At 40.7% G+C, this 25,354-nt stretch overlaps 1 protein-coding gene across 4 annotated transcripts; it reads right to left on the reverse strand.

Moving 5' to 3' along the window:
- Positions 1-5,519: 5,519 nt before the first annotated feature.
- rbpms (RNA binding protein, mRNA processing factor) lies at positions 5,520-25,028 on the reverse strand. Of its 4 annotated transcripts, none has more exons than XM_051900496.1 (9): positions 24,875-25,028; positions 24,424-24,501; positions 24,267-24,305; positions 22,565-22,627; positions 17,347-17,497; positions 16,636-16,754; positions 9,084-9,155; positions 8,748-8,850; positions 5,520-8,105 (listed from the first exon to the last, which is right to left on the reverse strand). In XM_051900496.1, exons 1-7 carry the CDS (start codon positions 25,010-25,012, stop codon positions 9,093-9,095), a joined length of 651 nt encoding a protein of 216 aa, XP_051756456.1. In that variant the 5' UTR covers positions 25,013-25,028; the 3' UTR covers positions 5,520-8,105; positions 8,748-8,850; positions 9,084-9,092. The 4 variants fall into 4 exon arrangements, with proteins under 4 accessions (XP_051756456.1, XP_051756457.1, XP_051756454.1 ...); XM_051900497.1 differs by having other exon boundaries at positions 8,748-8,876; XM_051900494.1 differs by lacking the exons at positions 16,636-16,754; positions 17,347-17,497; positions 22,565-22,627; ... (1 more) ...; positions 24,424-24,501; positions 24,875-25,028 and adding an exon at positions 16,596-16,623.
- Positions 25,029-25,354: the final 326 nt, after the last annotated feature.

Genomic DNA, 25,354 nt, shown 5'->3' on the forward strand with positions numbered 1-25,354 from the left:
AAGTCAAAACAAAACTTTAACCTCCTTTCAAACAATGTCTTTTTCTGTTGTTACTCTGCTTCTTCTTATCTTAGTTATTTATGATTACCAGATAAGGAATTTTATAAAGATCATGCTCAGAATCTATAGAAATCATGTAAGATGACTTCTTAAGATTTTAACTATTTTCATGACTTTTCCTATGACTGGTTTTATTCTTGCCGGCGTGCCATGAGCGTCAAATCCCGTCTGTAGCGTGAAATAATCGTCTGTGCCCCGTTACAGCACGCTGGTCCCGGTCCACACATGATGTGCTTTAATACAGAAGAACAGGGAGTTTCCAGACCGCAGCATCTGTTTAACATTCGCCCAATCTATGATCTGTGGAAACTGCTTTTTTCTTTGACCTTTGCCAATGACTCTACATGCATTTGTGTTTTACACATCTTTCCAGGCTCACCTCGACTTCAATGACCACAGAGTTTGTTTAATATTGTTAATAAAAAGGCCCCTATTTTGCTCTGATTCAAATCACAACCTGCTTTCTATAACCTTGCGAATAACAAATCGGAGCACAAAGACATCAAAGCATGTTTTTAAAACTCCAAAGAGTCAAAGATCCTAAAACACAGAAAATAAAGCTGTGATGAGGTAAAGTCTTTACCCTGATCTCAGTTCTGTGCTGTTTGACCGCAGGAGGCACAGTAAAACAATAAAAGGTCATTTAAATGTGGAAGTGTGGATTTACTGTGATTTACCATGTAATCACCTTCTTCCTGCATTTCTTAAGGTGCTTTAGATGAGCCTCGTAAGAGGCTTTACACCGTTAATCCCCAAATCTGTTACATCAGTGTAAACCTGTGCTAAACCTCTCCAAAGTTCACACATACATCTACAAATACACATTCATCCATGCTCACGTCTCTCCTGAGATATTCTTCATCAATACACTGTCACTGGTTCCTTACGTGTCAAACGTTACCTGTTAGACATGATCGATCTGACTTTAGTTCTTTTGAATCACAACTACAATATGCTACAAACATAAACTCAAGTCAACCAAGATCACAGATTTCCTAAACTGAAGCAGATTTTTGCCGTTATCTGCGAGGACAGGAGAGAAGTGGGATTAAGAAAGAGCTCAGGCCACCTGAAGATTTGGGATTGTGTGGGAACGTGGGAAACTGGGAATGATGTCTTTATCTGTGACTGAAAACAAGACACAGTTTATGAATGTGATCTGTTCTTCTTCTCGAATAGGAAGAGTAAATTTGTTCAAGGCTACTTTCTATTTGCAGACTTTGTTATGTTCGTTTGGGTATAATGGAGGATATTTGCACAGTTTACATGTTAAATTACGTAAAGTGTTCTAATGCTGTACATCCTGTTTCATATCTGCCGTTTGATCACAGTATATATTTGTACATGTGCTTTGTTTGAGTTTCCCTCTGACAGACGTAGATTTCCTTCTGTTAATATCGTATAGATTAAACAGCTGAACTAACCCATCTGCTGCCGTTAGTTAGAGATTGAGGACTCGAGCTCTGGAGTCGTATCGCTCGTGATCAGTTGGCAGAAGGAGCGTCTTACGTGCCGGCAGTATCTCACCATCTTCTCTCAACATCTCTTTACATTTCAAGCCATCACAGATAAAGCAGGTTTTACAGTGTGACTGGAACATCGTTCACACCACGATGCTGCAGGTTCAAGCCCACATATTCAGATCTAATCGCATTCTGGAAGAAAGAAGAAAAAAAACTAAAAATCTCTGTGCTAAGAGTTTGGCTGCAGTAAAACTAAACTTTTCTGTCACAGTCGAGAGAAGAATTGGAATTGCATTAGAAGGTTTGAATACATTTATTTATTTATTTCAAAGAAAACAAAAATAAATGATGATTGAAGTCCAAAATCATTTTTGTTTTGGTGAGCAGATTCCATTTATTCCTTCATACACACACACACACACACACATATATATATATATATATATATATATATACTTAATAAACCTAACAAATACTTGAGTGCATAAACTGGCACAGTACTTGATCTTATTGTTACAGTCGCTAGTAGATGAGAGAGCACAGACACGGACTTCAAAGTAAAATGGGTTTAATTACCAAAACCAGGCTACTACACGACGTAAGACAAACAAGAGAACGGACAGGAAGTGCTAGGAATGAGTCCAACTTAAAGGGAGTGCTAATGACAATACACAGGTGCAGGGAATCCAGGGATGGCGGGAAAGCTGACGAGGGAAGTGAGTACAGGTGAGGAACAGGGAGGATTCTGGGAAACGGAGTCCGGGAAGGTGTGGTTGTAACACATATTTTGTTTATAAAAATCATTTAATAACAAAAATATTGGTCATGCCCCAACAGAGGATTTGGTGAATGGATGGATGGACGGAGTTTCAAACTCACGATAGCATTATAAGACTGAAAAAAAAAAAAAAAAAAAGATTTTTGCTGCTTGTTCAAATTACTTAATTAAAATGAGCTAAAGCAACACAATTCCTACACATTTTGTCCTAACTTAATTTCATTGTGTTTAATCCACGTAAATATATCTAGTATTGAAGTTTGTGTTAGGATTACATGAATTTTGTTCCATTAACTGAAAATGGGTGGCGCTTGTTAGTTCCCATCATGCACTGCATATGGCTGGATAAAGAGAGAAAATGTTTAAAAATTTGGTGTTATTTTATGTGTTTTGCAGTAAGATGAAAACGGGGATGCTTGATAGTGTTTAATAGTGTTCAGTGTTCACTTGTATTGCAATTATTAGAATGTTTTGAATTTCACTGGGTTACCATTGTGGAGAAGAGTGGGGCATTTGCTTAGGCTGTGGACTGGTGCTTCACAATAAAGCTTTGTGCTGAAAACTAACATTTAATGTGTGTGCACTATTGTTAGATAATAAGCTGTTGATTATCTAGTCCAGTCTAATGAATCAATCATGTAACACATATATGCAGTTGAATTGAATGTAAGAACATATTGGATGAATGGATGTTCTGAAAGAATTAATCATGAATCAATGAACCTTACAAAATTCACTTTGAAACTACTTAATTGGGTCACTTAAAAATTACTTAATTTCCTCATGTTGAAGTTACATTAACAAATTATATTTGTATAACTTCATTGATTCACGTGGGACCGATGTACACTATTAAATCATGTAAATTCAACACTTTTTTTTTCAGTGTAGAGGTTATAGAGTAGAAAACATCTAGAGTGACCACATTTGTCAAACTCTGAAAAGGACAAGAAACACCATTAAAAAGTATCCTAAAGTTGTCAGTGTAACTCGTATGACTTCTGAAGACTTGAATATAGCGCACATGAAATACTGTTATGACACATTTATGGTGTTTTTGTCTGTTAAATCAGCATTAACAACATGAACACTTTCTTATAAAAAGGCTCAAGAGGTCATTGATGAGAAAACCTTTACATCAGCGAAGACCTTCAGGTCCGTCTCTCTCTAAATAATGAGCAGACATCTGAAACACGGTGCTGTGAAGCAGGATAATACCCTCATTTTAGGAACAATAAAATGGTTTGTTTACCACAAAAGTCCTGACAGGGTCCTCGGGCGTATCTGCCTCCAGGCGCTGATTACATGTAATTACCAGCTAATGAGGTAAATGTGGTTTCCATGCAGCAACACAATGAAGCCGAGAGTAGCAAACGTTCTGCCTGTGCAAGACTTTCTGTAACAGTAAGATGCAGGGCTTGTTTTTAGGTTTGTGATGAACTACATGAGGCAAAGCTCTGTAATTGTTCAAAGAAGCAGCCGTGAGAATAAGGGCAGAGACAGAAATGATCGGGAGCAATAAGTCATAAGATTTTGTGGAAGTCAGGCATTCAGTTAAATCATCCTGTGACATCTTGCCTCAGCAGAGAAGGATCATTCTCCAAGTTACTAATTCAAACAAATGTTTTCCTTTGACAAACACTTAAGTGTGGATGAGCAAATAAATACATGCAAGGCAAAGGGAAACATGGCCGAAACAGTTTCTTCTTTGACGTCGAGTCTCAGAGCTAAGCAGAGAATCCACATCCAAGAGTTTCACTGCCCCGATGAACATAAACACGATCGAACTTCAGTTGTGTGTGGAAAGCGTGAGGCAAACCTGTTTCACAGCCAAGAAGAGCTGGATGATTTTCACATTTGAGTTCCAAATAAATTACTGTAACACAATATAAAATCAGAATGTTAAAGTTTTTTTTTTTATGTTTTTGAAACAATAACTCATGGTTTCACTTCTTTCCAGACAGTGAAAATGCATTTGAATGTCTGTTAAGTTTCAGATAATTTGGCTAAAATCCCGGCCCTCATATAAGTGTTAAGGGATCCCATAAAGCCATAAACATATAAACTACATTTTTTTTTTTGGCACAGCATGACATTGTTAGTTATTTGTCCCAGTTTTATCTGTAATCATCCTAAAAACACTAAACATGCTCAAGTGCGCCACACGCTGTTTTCCGAGGAATTGACAGGCAGCGACACTGACAGATCCTCACTATCAAATCACAGTAACAGTGAGCATGTCGGATTAACAGCGGTCTGGGGCTAAAAAATACATCAAAATACCCCCAAAATTCAAGATATAGGTGCAAAAAATGCCCTTGTATGTTTTTTATGTTTATATTCATGCAGTATAGTTAAGCTATATCTGGTGCTGGACGGTGTACTGGTTTATCTAGTGTACCAGTTTAGATTTCACATGGCACTATATGAAGAGCACTAAATAGAGTGTACTGAAAGGGGACCCCTATTAACTGCACACCTTCTTACAACATGGTTATTACTTTAGGTCCCATTTTTTATTAGGTGGCCTTAACTACTATGTTCTTACATCAAAAAAAAAAAAAAAAAGTACAACATGTGCTGCTATTGAGGTGGATACGGGTAAGGATAGGACAGGTTTGGTGGTTTGGGTAGGTCTAAGGGTGGGTTAAGGTGTAAGGGACAACATAATTTTCTGTGGGTCCAAGAGCTTTGACACAATTCAAACAGTGTCCTGTACTGACAACAGATTTCAGTGAGCCAATCAATGAGAGATCCGAAACGAGACTCAGTTCAGTCATGAATCAGAAGAGAGTTGGCTGATATCTGACACACACACACACACACACACACACACACACACACACACACACACACACACACACACACACATGAGGGCGATGCTCATGCTGGCGTCTCTCTCCTGCGGGTGTGTGTGTGTGTGTGTGTGTGTGTGTGTGTGTTTGAGAGATGCACGGTCAGGGAAGCGTGTCATTCTCTCACCCAGCAGCGAAACGCTTCGTCTAACACTAATATAATCAAGAGCTGATCAGGGTGTCTGAATGTCATCAATCCAAAATAAAATACATGAACCAACCCAGAACCACCGACCAGAGAACAGGACAGACATCAGTAATTAGTTATTTAGTTAACTTAATCTAATGAAGGAATATCAATGTCATACTGTATTTCAACACAAAAACAAAAGAAAGTGAAAAATAAACCACATTTGCATATGCATTTTCATTTTTAAGAACATTTTATTGACATTTAATTTGCTTTAGTTACTTTGATTCAGATAAAGACCAGCATTAGTTAAAGTACATTAGATAACAACAAATATCAGCATATCATATACTTTCAACCAAACTAAAACACCCTTAATAATCTGTAACTGAATTAATGTTCTGGCTAGTTTTCACTGAGATGAAAACCCAAAGCAGCTTTTTTGCTAGACGGTGATAAATCACATGCCTTGTGAAACTGAAACTATAACCTTCCAGTTTCACACAAGATCTTATTCCACTACAACAACAAACACCCCTGCAGACCCTAACAGCAAACACATCAGGGAGGTAGAAAACACAAATGAGAAAGTGTGTGTGTGTGTGTGTGTGTGTGTGTGTGTGTGTGTGTGTGTGTGTGTGTGTGAGTGAAACGTGATGAACCAGCAGATGGCAGCATTGGTTCATGTTTGACGGATCGAGCTGCAGTTTCCCGCTGGCCTTCAAGTGGTTTTAATGGTTTGAACATTAAGCTGTCCATATTAGTGCAGAATCACAGGAATAACAAATATAATCACAAAGGAACATAAAATGTGTGATGCGATGTTTAGGCAAGTCAATCTTGCCAAATTAAAGAACCAGAGAATTTGTATCTACTGTAAAGTTCACCTTCCAGCTTTTAAAATCAGTTCCATGCATTTTAATTCACATTAAGAAATATACTCACACACACACACACACACACACACACACACTTAGCTATCTAAATGGGGACTCTCCATAGGCGTAATGGTTTTTATACGGTTTTTATTCTCTCCCCCTACCCCTAAACCTACCCATCACAGAAAACTTTCTGCATTTTTACATTTTTAAAAAGCCTTTATTTACTTTATTTTAAACCAGTTTTACAAATGAGGACGTCCCTAAATTGAGGTTTTTGGAGATTTTGTCAGGTTTTGATCACTTCTGGATACAAAATTGTCCCCAAAATATGGTTAAGTAGGTACACACACACACACACACACACACACACACACACACACACACACACACGCGCACACACACACACACACACACACACACACACACCTGTCAAACAGCCTGCTCTTCCTGTTGTCCTGCAGAAAAACTGTGTCAGTAAATGTTTTTGATTGTCTACTTCAAGGACATACAAAGTGTTTCTATTATTAGAACATTTGAGCTTGACGATGTTTCTCCAACTATATTTAGACATTAAATAAGTCTCTTAGACTGTTTTCAAATACTTCTCACATAATCTGTTTTTTTTTAATTATTATTATTTAATGATTTAAGCACTAATGAAAGTTCAATAAGACATTCATAGCCATTAAAAACATTCTTGTACATATAAGAAACAACACATAGCAATTACATTAAAATGGCACTGAAAAACATTTCACTTAATTCATTATAAAAATACTTAATTTGCTCCTTAGGAATAAAAAGAATATTCAATATAATACCTAAAAATGTCTAAATATCGAAATGACTTTTTGGCAAGTCATGCATCAACCTATCATAACTTACAGTGATTATTGATTAAACCAATAAGAACAACATTATAAATCATGAATCATAAATTTCACAAGCAATAGGAGGAGAAGATGAGAACGAGATGAGAATGAGATGAAAAGACAAGAGGACGAGATGAGAGTGAGACGAGGACGAGATGAGGACGAGATGAAAAGACAAGAGGACGAGATGAGAGTGAGACGAGGACGAGAAGAGGACGAGATGAGGACGAGATGAAAATGAGACGAGGACGAGATGAGAGTGAGACGAGGACGAGATGAGGACGAGATGAAAAGACAAGAGGACGAGATGAGAGTGAGACGAGGACGAGAAGAGGACGAGATGAGAGTGAGACGAGGACGAGAAGAGGACGAGATGAGAGTGAGACGAGGACGAGAAGAGGACGAGAAGAGGACGAGATGAGAGACGAGGACGAGAAGAGGACGAGATGAGAGTGAGACGAGGACGAGAAGAGGACGAGATGAGAATGAGATGAAAAGACAAGAGGACGAGATGAGAGTGAGACGAGGACGAGATGAGGACGAGATGAAAAGACAAGAGGACGAGATGAGAGTGAGACGAGGACGAGAAGAGGACGAGATGAGGACGAGATGAAAATGGGACGAGGACGAGATGAGAGTGAGACGAGGACGAGATGAGGACGAGATGAAAAGACAAGAGGACGAGATGAGAGTGAGACGAGGACGAGAAGAGGACGAGATGAGAGTGAGACGAGGACGAGAAGAGGACGAGAAGAGGATGAGATGAGAGTGAGACGAGGACGAGAAGAGGATGAGATGAGGACGAGATGAGAGACGAGGACGAGAAGAGGACGAGATGAGAGTGAGACGAGGACGAGAAGAGGACGAGATGAGGACGAGATGAGAATGAGACAAGGACGAGAAGAGGACGAGATGAGAGCGAGACGAGGACGAGAAGAGGACGAGATGAGGACGAGATGAGAAGAGTACGAGATGAGAATGAGACAAGGACGAGAAGAGGACGAGATGAGAGCGAGACGAGGTTTGTTCTTGTGGAGGTCATGATTGTCCTGGTTCACAGCAGCAGCTTCAATATCAAACAGAGAAGAGTATAAATGACCCGTGAGTAACAGACTACAGGTCGTGTTTATACAATCAGATTATTCTAATCAAGTACTTGTAATTTGACTTCATCATTCACCACACAAACATACCTGATTAATACATAAAACACTAGAATGTCATTAAAAACAGGCTATGAGAAACACTTTATGTTTATGTTGTTGATAAAGATGAATATCTTCAGGAACATGTTCCTTTGCTCTTAACTGTATATTTGTTCAAAGTTATTCTTGTCACATCAAGTAGACAAGAGTTTGATCAAAAGTACAAATACAATTTTAAAACATCATGTTACTGGTAAAGTTAGTCATGTAATTTGTAATTATTACCAGATTTTCATGTCAGTAGTAATTAACCCGTCTCTGTTAGTGCTCTTATACTTGTGTATAATGTCACCGAATTTCATTTCATGACCTTGTTTCTGTGTATCACTCCACACTCTTCCTTCACATAATATAATCATTTACACTCAAATCAATATTTCACATTCATGTCTGTAATTAACTGGTATGTGGCTGTGTAATAAACGGCTCTGATGTGTGTCGGGGTTTATTTTATGACAATGAGCAGCTGACTGAACATTATCACTTACATAACATTTACTCACTTCTAGTTTCAGACTGATGTAGCTGTATCTGGCAGAAGAGAGATGATGAAGAGTAAGACAGAAAAAGATCAGGAACTCATCTGTGTCGCGTCACACCTGCAGACTGACAAACATGAAACGGTTTTCAAGCTGCAGAAACACACAAAGCTGGCGTCAGTCCTTCAGCTCCTCATGAAGACCGTTTTCTCTCTGTGATTATTTTAAAATAGTTAAGAGCTAATGAAAAATGGATCGAATAGTCAATTAATCATTCTAATAATATTTAGATTAGTCAATTATCAAGATGATGCTGTGCTAGCATTGTATAAACCATGTGTGAATGTGTGTTATACTCACATATATACGTCAACAGAACTGTCGGCTCTTCCAGCCCTGATTGGTTGCATCGGCAGAGGGCAGCCAGCGAATCTGACACACAAAACTCAAGTCAGAACATCCGCATGATCATTAATGTTCATATGTGTACAGTAGAGACAGAGGGGGAATACTAATTTGTTAAACTCTCTAACTCTCTAGTAAACTAGGATGTCATAAACTTTAGTTAGCATCTTTATTAGTGGTTAGGATTAGAGTTTTTCTTAAAAGTCGATTAGCATGTCTTGGAGAACAGGGTGGCCGATGGTCAATAAAGCTGAAACTATAATATTTTGAAATCATTCATTTGAAAATTAATCAATTTGATAAAATAATTTGAACTTAAATGAATGTTCCCTTTCGATGCGGTTCACTCGCATTGCGTCTGCTTTAGCTGATGCTTAATGGGGTAAACTCCTGTTTTCTCCGAATTCTGAAGCCTGATTGGTTCAAATGGCGTTTTAACCTGCCAGAATGGGTGGGGTTGACTGCCTATAAAGTCAAGCAGAAACTACTATTTCCTTCAGCGAAGATCATTTCGCTGCTCCGAAGAAGACTGAAGCCTCGAAGCTCTTCTCGCCATTGAAGAGCGAACGAAGACGCTTCAGCAAGCAAGCTGATTCCACCGATCTACCCTGCGGCCATCCGCCGACTACTAAAAGAGCAAATTTCAAAGAAAATTTCCTGTGACGTTGTTGCAAATGTCACGCCACAAGTGCGGCTCGTGCAGGCCTTCCCTGCCCGCTCTAGATGAGCACACTGAGTGTGCCTCATACTTGGGCCACGGCCACGCCAAGACAGCTCTTCTAGACTCCAGCTTCCCATACTGTGAAAAGCTGAGCCTTGCAAAGCTGCGTCTGGATTGCGCTTTTCAGTGACCACCCACTCCCTCATCGCCTTCCCCTCTCGAGCCAAGGTGAAAGAAAAAGCGGAGCTGGTAGGCTGAGAAGCAGGTGTGGCATGGTCTGATTTGGTGGTCTGACGATGAGTTGACTCGCGATGACACCGCCCCTCCACCACCTAAAGAGACTGATGTTGTGCGGCCTAGAATTGATACAGAGCTTTTGTGAGTCCTCTTAAAAGCTGTAGAAGAGCTCAGCTTAGACTGGTCAGCCCCAGAAGAGCCCGCCCGCAGCCGACTAAGATAAGTGGTTCCTGCAGCCATGGCGCCGCCAGCAGCTCCCCCGCCAGCGACCAGCCCTGTTCTTCCCTGAAGTTCATCAGGAGCTCACCATGATGTGGTGTGCCCCGTACTCGGCATGCATTCATTCTCCCTCTTCGGCCACTCTTTCTAAAGTCGACGGCGCAGAGAAAAAAAAAAAGGTTACATGAAGCTCCCCCCAGTGGAAGAAGCTGTTGCTGCACACCACCTATGGTTATCCTCAAAATGTGCCCATCTCCAGGTCCCCTCTTCAGTTCAGGGCCCGCCCTGGATGTTTGTGCTCAAACCCCCTATCAATGTGATAGCGAACCAAATAAAATTTTTATATTCTCACAAAAAGAGCATTCATCCTCCTTTATACTATAACAGGCACTGTTCTCCTGCTTCAGCGCAAGACACAGCCCGTGGCACTTCAGCCATTTTCCACTCAACTCCAAGCATGGCAAGCCATCCCCGGAGTGTAGAGCTGGATTTTGGGGATAATAGAACGAGATTACTCTCTCCAGTTCACTCATAGACCTCCTCATTTCAGTGGCATGATCCACACTTCGGTCTCAGATGACAGCTCTCATGTCCTCAGAGCTAAAGTTCAGTCTCTACTGAAAAAAGACGCAGTGGAGAGAAGTGGAGAGAGTCAGGCATTTACAGCCGCTACTGCCTTGTCCCCAAGAAAGATGGCAGCCTCAGGCCCATTCTCAATCTGAGATGTATTATTTGCACGTGTTTGTAAGTCTTACCAATTTAGCGTTTTTAAACTATTCAAATGTAAGAAGAGGCAAAATTCGCAATCGCATCTCGATTTGCAATCGCGCGTTGTTTTCTGTATGCACACACTAAAAGCACACGCGCTCACAGAGGCGCCTTTCAGATGCCGCGCAAACACATAATAGAGTGCTGTTTCGCGACTCATTGAGCTTGAATGGACACATACACACAAAATGATCTCAAAATCCCTGTCTCGACAAGTATTCTTGTATACAGTTGGTTATAAAGTCTTAAGTGAACCTAAACAGTTGAGATAACTTGAGATAGATGTTTCATCTAATTGGTTCCATGCGTTCAGTCATGCATCGTACATTGGTTCCGTACATTTAGTGACAGCAGCCTAAAAATAACTATGACATTATTTGTCAAACAACAAAACAACTAACAATGATTAATCTATATTTAATTTATACAGTGAACACTATGCATGTCAGGATCAGTTGCAAACAAGGAGAGGATGCAGGATCTAATTTGCAGCAGCGAAGGTTTATTCACAATACTATTATACGAAACACAGGAGCAGGAACAGAACAACCAACTCAACATAGACGAGGACAGACAAATGAGTGCAGGAGGAGTGAGTCTTTAAAGGGAGTGCTGATGAGGATGTGCAGGTGAAGGGAAACCATGATGAATGAGATGACGAGCTGACTGGGTGCAGGTGTGGATCAGAAGGGATTATGGGAAGTGGAGTCCAGGGAAGGTGAGACAGACGGTGACTGTGACATTACTCCCCACTTCCGGTAGGCGCAACCTTGCGCCGTGGATAAATAACCGGGAGGGAGGGCGGGCGTCTTGGTGACGTGACGGGTGATGCAGGGTGATGCAGGACAGATCGTCTCCAGGACGGTACTGGCTGACCGAGGCGCCATGGAGGATCTGGCAGCTTGGGAAGCCATGGAGGTGCGAACCTGTCAGGAGGCCAAGGAGGTGCTGACCAGTCGGGAGGCCAAGGAGGTGCTGACCAGTCGGGAGGCCAAGGAGGTGCTGACCAGTCAGGAGGCCATGGAGGTGCTGACCAGTCGGGAAACCATGGAGATGCTGACCTGTCGGGAGGCCATGGAGGTGCTGACCAGTCGGGAGACCATGGAGATGCTGACCCGTTGGGAGGCCATGGAGGTGCTGACCACTCGGGACGCCATGGCAGTGCTGGCTACTCGGGACGCCAAGGCAGTGCTGGCCACTCGGGATGCCAAGGCAGTGCTGGCCACTCGGGACGCCATGGCAGTGCTGGCCACTCGGGACATCATGGTGGGTCAGGCTCCTTTGGTTCCGTGGCCCAGACCCCAGGCTCGGCCACTGAGTTCGGGGACGGATAGCCCCTCCCCAAAAAATACTTGGGCGAGACTCTGGGTGTTTTGGCTCGCAGGGATACTTGAAAAGGGCCGTGGGCTGGAACAGAGCCTGGAGCGGGCTCGTGGAGGACTGGAGCGGGCTTGTGGAGGACTGGAGCGGGCTCGTGGAGGACTGGAGCGGAGTCTGGAGCTGACTCGGGGACTTGAGCAGAGTCTGGAGCTGACTCGGGGACTGGAGCGGAATCTGGAGCTGAATCAGGACTCCAGGACATCCCCTCATACTCCACCAACAAGCCAAGGGGCACAAGTGTGGGAGCCATTACAGCTGAGGGCTCAGTTGTGGCGGCGTCCATCTTGAATGAGGGCTCAGTTGTGGAGGTAGCCATCTTGTCTGAGGGCTCTGGCGTGGCAGCGGCCATCTTGCGATAAGGCTCTGTAGTGGCGGCGGCCATCTTGCGATGAGACTCAGAATTGGTGGCGGCCATCTTGCGGCGAGGCTCTCTAGTGGCGGCAACCATTTTGCGTCCTCGAGGAAATACAGGAAGGCAGGAATGGACAGATTCGTTGGAGGGGTATGTGGAGGGAACCGGCGGAAGGTGAGCTGACCTGGCCACGTGTGTTTCTGATGGGACTGGACAAGGAGGACACTTTTTCTCTTTAACTTCTTCTACTTCAAAATTAGAACCATTTAAATAGAGAATCAGATTAATAGACTCGACTAGAGATAAATAACAGGCAGGTTCAATATAGCGAAAAGTATCCTTGTCCAGACCCATCAGAAAACACGCATTAAGAGGAGCATCTGGCCAGCCCACCAAACAAGAGAGCTCAGAAAACTCCTTCACTTACCTCTCCAGCAGACGACCATTCTGCCAGAGACTCCACAGACGGTTCTCCGCCGAGATGTTGTTCTTGGGGCCAGCTGGAGAAATTGGGATGAGGAAGAGACTCATGATGCTGCTGTAGTTATTGTGTTGGTCCGTTCTTCTGTTACGGACAGAGAAGTCGGAGACAACGGGAATGCAGGTATGTGGTATTTATTAAACACACAGCAGATAATAACAGTTGTGTAGGTAAGTGGATAGCAGAATGAGTCTTTAACGGATGATAATATAAAAACTGAAACAGTCCTTTGCTTTGTAGGAGTGGAGATCGTGGAATGAAGCAGGTTGTAGAGCTGGATGGAGGAATGCTGGTAATCATGAGACACACACAGAGATGAAGCCACAGGAGGACGAGGGAAACACACAGGAGTGGAGAAGTCAGTATCTTCAGAGAAAAAAAGGGGGTAGTTGGGGGTAGTTGGACATGCCTGGAACACCTCCCTAGGGAGGCGCCCAGGGGGCATCCTTACCAGATGCCCGAACCACCTCAACTGGCTCCTTTCAACACAAAGAAGCAGTGGCTCTACTCCTAGTTCCTCACGAATGACTGAACTTCTCACCCTATCTCTAAGGGAGTGGCCAGCCACCCTCCTGAGGAAACCCATTTCAGCCGCTTGTACCTGCAATTTAGTTCTTTCAGGTCATAACCCAGCCTTCATGACCATAGGTGAGGGTAGGAACGAAAATTGTCCGATAGATCGAGAGCTTTGCCTTACGACTGCAGTACCTCCTCCGCCGCTCCGATTGTCCGACCAATCTCCCATTCCATTATCTCCTCACTCATGAACAAGACCCCGAGGTACTTAAACTCCTTCACTTGGGGCAAGGACTCATTCCCTACCCAGAGCAGGGGCAGGGAATGAGTTAGACCTTGGCTCTCTCATGAGTGCTTTGAAAATCAGGAGCATGGTAGCCTCATTCAGGGAAGGGTCCCTTCTTCCCCTCAAGAGAAAAGAAGCTACTGGGCCTCATGGCAGCATTCTCCTCAGTAGTTCTGCTGGGACTGCTCCATATGTGACCACTCCAGCTCTGGTTAAAAGTCTGTGTCCCGCCTCATGCACGGCGCATGGGCCGACTCACTCTCAGGGTGACCCACGGCTGTGTCAAGGCCTTGGTCCCTTGGACATCTCCCCATTTCTACCTGAATGGCACAATGCTGGGTTCTGTTTCCAGGAGAAAAGTGGTCATGGCAGATGCCTCCAAGACGGGCTGGGAGGCCCTGTGCGACAGCAGAATAGCCTTCGGCTCATGGGCCTATGATGAAATGGCACATCAACCGTCTGGAAATGATGGTGGTAAATTTGGCCTTTGAGGAGTTCATGACGGAACTCAGAGGCCATCATTTCCTGGTCCGCTCAGATAACAGGATGGTGGTTGCCTTCATAAACCACCAAGGAGGTACCAGTTCTCGCCCTTTACACAGACTTCCCTTATGGGCACGAATGAACCTCCGCTCAGTAAGGGCGGTTCACATGCCAAGCTCCTTGAACATAAAGCGAACATGCTGTCACACGGCATTCCCCCCTGGAGGAATGATTCCCTGAAATAACAGGAATGAGCATTGCGTAGCTTGCTATGCTACTACGCTGCCCAGCATGCTACCCGCTTCTCAGTCGAAAGAGCTGAATAGCTGGCGGGCTGAAACAGCATTTGTCTGTGCAACTGCACAGACGTGAACCAATCAGGCTTCAGAATTCAGAGAAAACAGGCGTTTTCCCTATAAGTGTCAGCTAAAGCAGACGCAATGCTCATTCTCGTTTTCTCAGGGAACCAGGGTCACGTGAGTAACCATAACGTCCGTCTTGTTGCTGATTGTTTTGTACACTGTAATGGACTTTTTTTGTCATAGCAGAAGCTTTAAGATAATGAATAGATAATTTAAAACAAATTGAGTTCAAATCAATATTTCATGTCCACAATGATTTATTTGGTGAGCAGTCATGTAATGGCACCTTTCCACTGCATGGTATGACTCGGCTTGACTCGCTTTACTTTCGGTTTGCTTTTCCACTGCAGTTTGATACCACTTCAAAATGGGTGGGATTATAGACTGAACGTGTAGTTGCGCCGCCTCTACTGCCGTGTATTCGCTCCTTGGCTACCAACGAGTCTGCACCTTTCTATACAGCCATTTCTTTTTCTTTTCTTTCAAGTTGCGTGTGACGGTCATTTAAAGCAAGTCGCTTAAATAACGTTGCACTAACAAATGATACTGCGGTGACTGTTATTGACTATTTAAATCTAGCAGGTTTGGTGTCTCGTGTTTCAAATCCAATGACGCTGGTATTGACGATTCTCTCCTAACAATCAGTGATTTGCAGTGTTTACATGTTACATTTAATATCAGTACAGCACACTTGGAACCTCCACTGAGGTGGTACTATTTAAACGAGCCGTAGGCCATCGTGCCGTACTAAACCGTACCATGCAGTGGAAAAGTGCCATAATAAGCTGCGTATTATCCCTTACATATTCTTTTTGTTTGTCTTGGCTAAAAGCCGCTTGCAAGGAACTGTTATTCTTAATGGAAGCTTGGAGTTTATCACAAGTGAAAAAAATATTTCAACTCAAATCAATAATTTGTGTCCATTCATTTACTTATGTGGCATGTAGCCGCGTAATAAGCAGGATAATGTACAGCCAGTCGATTGTTATCACAAAATAAACCCTGATAGGGTGATCAGGACTGTGATGTGAAGCGGATGTTATCCTAACATAATGGCCAGTTGGATATACTGCAGCTCAGTTTGAGATTGAAGGGATTTAACATTCTAACGTTCTCTTTCATCTGTCCAGCGACAGCAGAAACTCCTGCATCAAGTTCAAACGCTGGGACGGACCGTCACAGAACAGACACAGAGTTCATAATACAATGCACACTTCAGAAGATCTAATAGCTGGAATCCCTGAAGACTACGAGATTCATGGAATTTAATGTGTATTAAATTCAAAGACTTGTGTAAATGACATAAGTGCATATTTGTTAAATGAAGACGATATATGATTATTATAGAGCTTACTTTTTATTATTAGACAGGACAGTTAAAAACACATCAAAATAATGCGATGGGAGTAATGGAGCTTGAAGTACATGAGTGAAATAAAGATCATGAGCTTGTCTTGCTCCGTTGTCTCTGTAGATGTTCTCAGCACCGTCCTGCTTTTGACACTTGTTGACCAAGCAGAAAACCTTTCCAATAATTAAAAAATGCCTTGGCGATGAATCTTTCAACCATTAAACTTCATACCATTTCTTGCATCCATTCATGCATTTATGCTTCAGGACTACTGAGTGTTTATATTATAGTAGGTATGTGGGAATAATCGCTGTGCCCTGATTACCTGTGTAACACACACATGTTGCACTGCATGTGCAGGTGTGTGTTACCTGAGCGTGCAGTGATGAACTGTAGGCAGGTGTGTGTTACCTGAGCGTGCAGTGATGAACTGTAGGCATACGCAGCAGGTGGCAGTTCAGCGGGGTACAGCGGGTATGATGCCCACACATCAGGACTGCTGGGATACAGCGCAGGAACAGTGAACTCATCTAAACAACAACAGGTCTAGAGTGAGTTTACAGGAGAAGAGCCATAGTGTATGCGTTCAATTGATGCTGGTCAATTTTTTATCTATTTTAGTTAAGTTTTAGTTTTAGTTTTTTTTTTTTTTTTTTTTTTTTTAGTTTAGTTTTTATTTTGTGAACACTTTTCTATTTAGTTTTTATATATATTTACTTTGAGTTTTAGTAATTATAGTTTAGCAGTTATAACAGAACAGTGTAGACAATAATTTTTTTTTTAAAGCAATAAAAACATTTTTTTAGCAAAGTGCCCTAATGGCCTCCTTCTGGGCATGGTCAAGTGGGATGTCCATTGGTGACATCTGTGCAGTGGTCAGCGCCGTCCACTTGTCAGATTTTATAACCTAGACATTTCTGCTCTTCAAGCACGGATTTTGTCTGTTTAAAACTCGTCCATGGCCCCTGAAGGGTCCAGTATATCCCATGGCGCTACTGGATTGTGTTCCCCATAGCCTCAGAAACTGATGCAATGCGAGTGAACATTATCTCAGGGAACCGATGTTACATTAGTAAATGAAACGTTTAGATAGACAAACGTATGTGTGTGTGTTTTACTCACATGGGTCTCGGCTGACACAGGGCAGTCCAGGACTTTGTCTGGATGGAGGAGGGTTTGGGATTCCCACTAGTTTGTTCTTGGCCATCTTGGTATTGGCTTTGGCAAACTCCAGTCGTAAAGTCTGGGGAATATCAGGGTCAAAGCGAACTCCCTGAAAAAGAGGAATCAAACATCATCACAGCAAACATGTCTTCCTCTTGCTGAAATCAATCTAATTCTCGCACCACACAACTCAAATGATGTGTGCTTTATACATCTCATATATACAGATCTCTTGTTGTTGCAAACCTGTAAGAGTTTCTTTCTTCTGTTGAACTAAAAAGAAGAATGCTGGTAACCAGACAGTTGACGGTAGTTATTGACTTTCACAGTAGGGAAAAAAAAATGTAAGTCAATAGCTACCGTCAACTGTCTGGTTACCAGCATTCTTCAAAATATCTTCTTTTTAGTTCAACAGAAGAAAGAAACTCATACAGGTTTGGAACAACTTAAGGGTGAGTAAGTTATGACAGTTTTCATTTATGGGTGAACTGACTCTTTATGGAGATCCTATGTCAGGTTACAGGTTTATTTGTATAGCGCTTTCACAATAAACACTGTTTTAATGCAGCTTTACATATTGGATTACTCTGTCGAATTATGCATCAAAATGCATTGAAAATTAACCCTTTTCTAGGATAAGTCCATAATTCTTTACTTTTAATTATTTTCTTAGTCCCACGGAACAATTAGCAAACAAAACAGTAGGTATAAATACATAGGTTAATAGAGGGAACTAAACAGGAACAGCTGAACCAAATAAAAACTGTGTAGCCATTAAACCTAACAAGAACTAATGCAGATACGACAGGAACTAAACTAAACAGAACAGGACCGTGACAGACGCAGGTTTAACAGCAGTTTGTCCTTTGTGTGGCACCCTCTACAATGCAAGTACACCAGTCGCATATGCGACCAAATTTCACGAGAGGCGACTAAAAAATGTCTTTTATTAGCCAATAGCTAGTAAATTGTACAATCTCAGTTGCCTGTAATTGAGTTGGAGGCAAAAAAGTTTAGCGCAGATATAATTGTATTGCCTGTTGAGCTTTGGGGTGTCTCGTGGCTGAGGGCGCCCTCTGTCGCTTTCTCTCCCACACGCGCTCACCGTGAGAGAAAGAGAGAGCACATGCAGGGCTCGTTGACAGATCTGTCACTGTCCCGATGGGACCAGGGCTGCGTCGTCATGAAAGTTTATCATTTGCACGTGTTTTTAAGCCTTGCCAATTTAAACATTCAGACGCAAGACGACGCAAAAGATGCAGCTGGAGGGCAATAAGTGATTTTTCTATATAGGAATCGCTATCAGAAACTCAAAATTTCTTATGTTTTGCATCGTTTATGGTTGCTCAAATCGATCAAACCAAGAAACCACAAGGAGATTTTATCTTTTACATAAATTTCATCGTTTTTTAACTTTAAAAGTTGTAGCCTTTAATAGCGTTATGCGTCTGCTGATACTGAAATTAATATGGATACCTGCTTACCTTTTTTGTTTTTGACTTGGTTAAATATTCACATTCTTCATGGTATCGTTTGCAGGGAAGAGAAGCTACTTTATCCTATTGCATGATCATTTGGTGTTTTCACTTAAGTTTCGTAGAATTTCGTTCACAATGTTGATCTGGTTACCGTGAAAACAGTGTCACACGCTGATGTTTCAGCCATCATATGGTAGAAAATGTCCAAATAAAAAAAATGTGTTCAACAAGCTGACAGAAGTCGGGCCAGTAAATATAACTAGTTTTAATGTTGTCTTTGTAAATATTCACTTTCCTACACGGCCACGGAGGAGAATCAGAGGGTCACATTCAGCGGACAGACACGACACTGTATTTTATTGTATTAATTTCAACAAATGACAAACAAAATCAAACACATAGAAGCTCCTGAACAGTTTTGAAGTGACTACGTGCAAGAGTGAGTCATACTTGCAAATGTAATGTTAATTATTAAATCAAACAAAATAACAAAACTTTTAAAAACACTCGGCAATGTGATTATTTTATTGAGTGATAGGCTCAACTTGCTTCCCTTATTGTTTTTACACATAGAAAAGGCTATAATTGTATTACACTGTCCAGTCTTTTCCCCTGAAAACGATGATGTGAGTTCCTTTTACAATTCTTGATTCAGCATAAATGACCTACGATGGAGACATTTTTCACAATCACGACAGAAAATCAAAATACTGCCCTAAACTCACTAGCAGAAAGGCAGTGCGATATAAACAAACCAGACCAGAACTGAACACGGCGTGACGGCAGCTTCACATTCTCTATATATCTACTGCCTCGATGACAGTCAAATCTTTCAATTCAGTAGAAAAATCACTCCTCTTCATAACATAAGGATCACATCCAAAATATGTTGTGATTTTCTGTTTATACCTTTCTAAACCAGCACAGTACGGACTTTTCTCCATCTCTTCCATTCTAATTTTTACTTCCTGCCCTCCATCTGAATTTTGCGCGTCATCGGAATCACGTGATCGCAAACAAGCTATTGAGCTCTTTCACGTCTTGCACTTCAACAGACAATTTCACACAAAATAATGTCAAAATGCCCATCTTGGTGATTATCCTAGTAAACATAGTCGGTTATGTCTTTTGTAAGCAGTCGGAAAGTAAACGTATGTGTAACAGTATATTGGATCTGTGCATTAATCTTAAAGTGACAGCAGCCTAATATTCCTGCTGCTGTCTGTGTTTAATGTTAATCAAACAACAAGGATCAATCTATATTTAATTTATACAGTGAACACTATGCAGTGCTATTTTACACTTCATTACTTAATTCAATTTCTTTACTTAATCTACATCTAACTACCTGAAGAGCACTGTTTATTTATCTTTTCTATTGTGTTTATTTGTGTTATTGCTTGTAGTTTGATTATTTGACCTTATTTTATTACAGACTGTTTACTTGACTTTAATGGTGTTTGAAATGTATATATTATATTCATGTAGAATTGTCTTCATTTGCATTGTTCTTGCATTCCACATAAAACTCTGGCGAGTAAAATTAAAAAAAAAAATTACTAGACTTGAGCTTCAGTGTGTCTGTAGAGGGTTTTGTGGTTAAACATGTAAGAGCAGACTATCAGTTGAATTACGATGGTCAGTTGGCACAATTGTGATTGTAGTCCCACTGTGCTTGCTTATTAAAAACTGTCACTAATCAGTTAAAAAAAAATGCAATTTTACACCAGAAACATTAAACAAATGAGATGAAGTGTTTTAAAACTAGGGATGTGCGAGACTAGCCGACTGGTCAATTCAACAATACAGCTGCTGCTAGTCGTTTACAACTCTTTTCTCAACTTTTTTTTTTTTTTTTTTGCACATTTGATTTTCGCTTTATATTTTTACAAAGGTTACATTTAAATTACCGTCATGTTAATGTTACATCTTGAAATTAATATATTATTTAGAAAAGTGTATATCTGCAGAAAAAAAAACAAAAAAAAAAAACATTTGTTGGTTTTCTCTGTGGCGCTCGCGGTGGGTTCAGAGAAATGTGGTGAGGGAGTATTGTGAAAGCCTACACAAAACTTTTCCATTTTCTTCTATGTCATGTCAAACTAGTTAAGCTTGTTTAGGCTTGTTATACATCCGGTTATGAGGGACAAAGAAACATTATGAATGAAACGTGAACAGTTGCTATAGCAACATCCTAACGAAGAAAATACGGTTAAATAATGTAGTTTTCAGTACACGTCAAGATTTTCTTGCGATTTTTGCCACCTGTCATGTGAACAGATACTTTTCATACACGAGAAGCACGTTCAAACCAGGACACGCACTGTGTGTCACTCAAGTGGTTGCCATGGTAACGAACAACAAAATCTTAATGCGCTGATTTATTATGTGGACTAACTTTTATTTGAGGAAATCTGTTTATAATAGGCTATTAGGTTTAAATGTATTGGTCCTGCGCTACAGAGCGGTGCAGATATGACGTTAACCGGCAGTTAGCATCACACTGGTTCCCTTGACAACAACCCAATAGGATTTTTCCATAGGCTTTTGGATTATTACACAAAACAGGCTCTGTGATCAAAGGCTTATGATACACGTTTTGTCCATCAAGACAATTTTCACAGATGAACATAAATTTTATGAATTTTGAAGCCTAAATACAGTCACCAGAAGTAAAAAGCTAAAGGCAGACAATAAACGAACTCGCTCGACTTCAACGTCACCATCACTAAGCTTCCGACAACTCTTTCAGTTTTTATCTAAAAACATTTTCCCAGAATGTTTGAGTTAGACTAGTTTATAAGAGCATAATGAGGCTATAAATGGGGACTGAGTTTACCTGTTCGGCGTGATGACGTTTAATGTCCCCGACAGTCTGTGTAGTCCCATTTAGCCACTTGTTAGTAACCGCAATTTCAAGACACATAACAGCATAAAAAAATCATGAGTGGGGTAATACTGTAGTATTTTATGTCGTAGAATTGGATGTAGATTTGGACTAGTCGGTTGCAAAATTTCCAAATTTAAATTTCCAAATTTAAACGGTTATGAAATTAGTCGTTGCACACATCCCTAATTCAAACTACTGTTTGCTTTAGTTTTCAGTCCAGCTATCTGTGTCACATGACGTGAATAGTTTAACGGTAAGTATCAAGACTTCAAATTTAGACCAAACTCATGTCAAGATCTGTAATCAAACAATAATCATATTTTGTACAATTCAGTTCAAGTAACCCATACAAAGACATGGGAAACAACCTAATACAAACCTAAAAACAAAGCCATTTTAATACTGCCTTTCATTATTTGTGTGTGTGCATCTAATTTTAAGATTTATTAACTGCAGAGCTCAAATCCTCTCAAGGTCAGTCTCTCCTGTTTCACACTGAGATTAAAACCAAATCCTGGATCAATGAAAACAAGAGAGACAGAGAATGAGAAGCAGATGAAGTCTTTAATCTATGGATTGTCTCATTTTCAGGGCAAAAACTGCGTCCTGACAAACGATTGCTTGAGTTCCCACAACTGCAGCTTCGTGGAGCTCAAATCTGCAGCGTTCTGCTGTTTCAAACACAAACGTGATCGTGTGTGAAGTTTCTGTGTGTGTGTGTGAACGTGTCTTCTGTCAAAACCACCACACCAGGAGCCTTTGGTCTTTTTTTAGCAGTGTCATGTTGAGAAGATAGCATTAAACTTACGTTCAGGGCAATCTTAGCAGCCTCCGCCTCTGAGCGACTGTCAAAACTTACAAACCCCACCGGCTGCAGAAAACACAAAGAAATCAAGGCAAGGAACAGAAAAAGCTCTTCAAACTGCTCAAAACAGCAGTTTCTAACTATTTGGATATAAAGACGACTGAGTGAGTGTTAAAGTCAACATGAAATGACATTCAAAGCACATTTTACTTACTGGAATGTGACATATTTCCCAGTGACACAATGTTCAAGAAAATAATGTCAGTCAGGACTTGATTTTGTCATGGTGAACTGATGTGATGCTGTAAAGTGTGTGTTTCTGTGTTTCTGATCTGAATGGGATTTTGCAGTTGATTTTAGAGACGTTGAAGGAATTAAAGAGGATGTGTAAGGAGATCAGGACTGGTACAGCAATAAACCAACCGTTGGACTATCACTGACCGCTGTGACCGACGGAAAACTGACACAGACTCACAGAGACACAAACACTGTCATTTACCACTGCAGCAGCACAAGTGAAGCCGAGAGATAAACAGAAACAGTCTGACATACGGAAATGAGCTGTAGATTCACCCCGTCACCACAAAAACACTGTCTTTCTATCATTTTGGTCCTTCTACTGACTTCCAGTGATCTCTGACCCTACACTAAACTCACAAAACCTTCTCTACTGTCTTATTACATTATATATCTGTGTTTGTTTAATATCTTCATAAGCCACTTCAGCTTTTACTGTGGAGACGTTTGTTCACACACACTTTATCAGCGAGGTCCTCTCACTGACATTTAAGATAATATTATTTCTAACCCTCGAATGTCCTCGTTACAACACAGGAAGTGTGTCTCAACTTCCTTTATGCTTTTGAAAAAATAAGAGGGATTTCTAAAAATACACAAACACTCCAACTATATAAAGCTTCACAAAGAAAGAAAGAAAGACAAATGGACATGGAATCGACATGGAATATTTCTATTTATAATAGTTCAAGTAAATTTAGTGACCATTTAGTGATATTGAGTGACCATTTATAAAACATATCTTTCTTTTCATTTACACATTCATATAAATATTTAGCTAAAATCCTCATGTTAATAAATATAAAGTTCCTGGACACATTATTCATCAACATCTGGAAAACTGAGAATAAAAACATCAACCATGTAAATATTGATCTATAATGGACTCTTTTCACAGACTGTGATGTTGCATTTCCACACTGTAAATCAAGAAAAGTTTTCTTTTTCTTTTTTTAATGTAATGTACATAATATAGCACTATACTTTGTATAAAATTAAATTGTTGCATTAAATTACAAAAAAAAAACTTCCTGAAGTCATCTGACTATCTTGAAATTACCCAGAACACACCAGTTATCAACTTGCAACCTCCTAGCAACCACCCAAACCATCCTAGCAACTGCCTAGAAACCACTCAAAGTACCATAGTGACTGCATAGCAACACCCTGTCTGTCTGACCAACTACATGACCTTAAAAGCTTCAAACTATTGCTAACTGTTGTCGAGTCAACATCACAGTTCGTCTTTATCTAGTTTAGCCCAGCTGTGATTGATTCACATCTTTCTCTCCTGTTCTTCAGGTTTAGGATGATTGTGTTCATTTAGAGTATTAATGTGTCGTATATTTGTAAAATGCATTATATACTTGTGATTCATATACTTGAAGGAATCATTGATATTTCTCACCTGTTTAGAGGTGAATCTGATTAAGGATCCTTCATAACCCTAATGAAGAGAATCAAATACGAAGAACGTTCATGTTGGCAGCAGTTTCATGACAAACACAAACATTTAGATGTGTGTCCGACTCTTTTGGATTTGGGTCAAACACAATGAATCTCACCTGAAAAGGCCTGAATAACAGGTAAAGCTCTCTGGGCTTGATGTCCAGCGGCAAACCGCTGACAAACAGAGTCCTGACCTGCAGAAGAGAGTCACGTGATCACTGCTAGAAAAGGCTTTATTATCATGTGTCAGGAGAATTACTCGACACTTCAAAGTGTTTTTATTTTATAAAGACTTTCGTGTTTCAGAATGAACAGTGATGCAGCAGAACTACACAATCAAAACACACAAACTGAGTCTGAAGTAAAAACACGAGAAAAACTGAGAAAGAAAAATTCATAAAAATCTGCTTAATAACACATGAACACTGATGCCGTGTAATTATTATCATCCAATTAACTTTTAGTGTCATTGGCAGTTTCGAGTTTTAAATGTTGCTAATATTTTAAATGAAGCTAATGATATTCATTATAGTTATCATTATTATTATTAAGTAAATAGTAACTTACTTCTTCATCCGTGCTGTTATGTTCATTTTCGCTGGAATTGTTCATTCTGGAGCAGAAATATGAAATTAAACTCATGAGCTCGTGCAGAACGTCTGCCAGCTCCGGCGCGCTCCCGTGGTGAGATGCGCGCGTCCGCATTGCGCGTCATGGTGGCGTCGTGCGCGAGCTTGATTTAAAAGGACAATCATTTTCCTTTTCCTTGAAACTTTAATTTAATATATATATATATATATATATATATATATATATATATATATATATATATATATATACACACACACACACCCTTTATACTCCCTTATTCAGCAAATAATGAGTGATACCTTTAGAAAATGCCGATCAGCGAGCCATCAGTTTCCCACAAACACTGAAAATAACATGGGAAGGGAAAAACACTCAAATGTTTAAAGTGTATGGAAATACTGTAGAAGAAATGTCAATTCACATCAGAAGTTTAAACCATGATGCAAAGGTCATCTG

Source organism: Ctenopharyngodon idella, chromosome 7 (genome assembly GCF_019924925.1).
Source record: "Ctenopharyngodon idella isolate HZGC_01 chromosome 7, HZGC01, whole genome shotgun sequence".
In the NCBI taxonomy this organism is placed as follows: domain Eukaryota; kingdom Metazoa; phylum Chordata; class Actinopteri; order Cypriniformes; family Xenocyprididae; genus Ctenopharyngodon; species Ctenopharyngodon idella.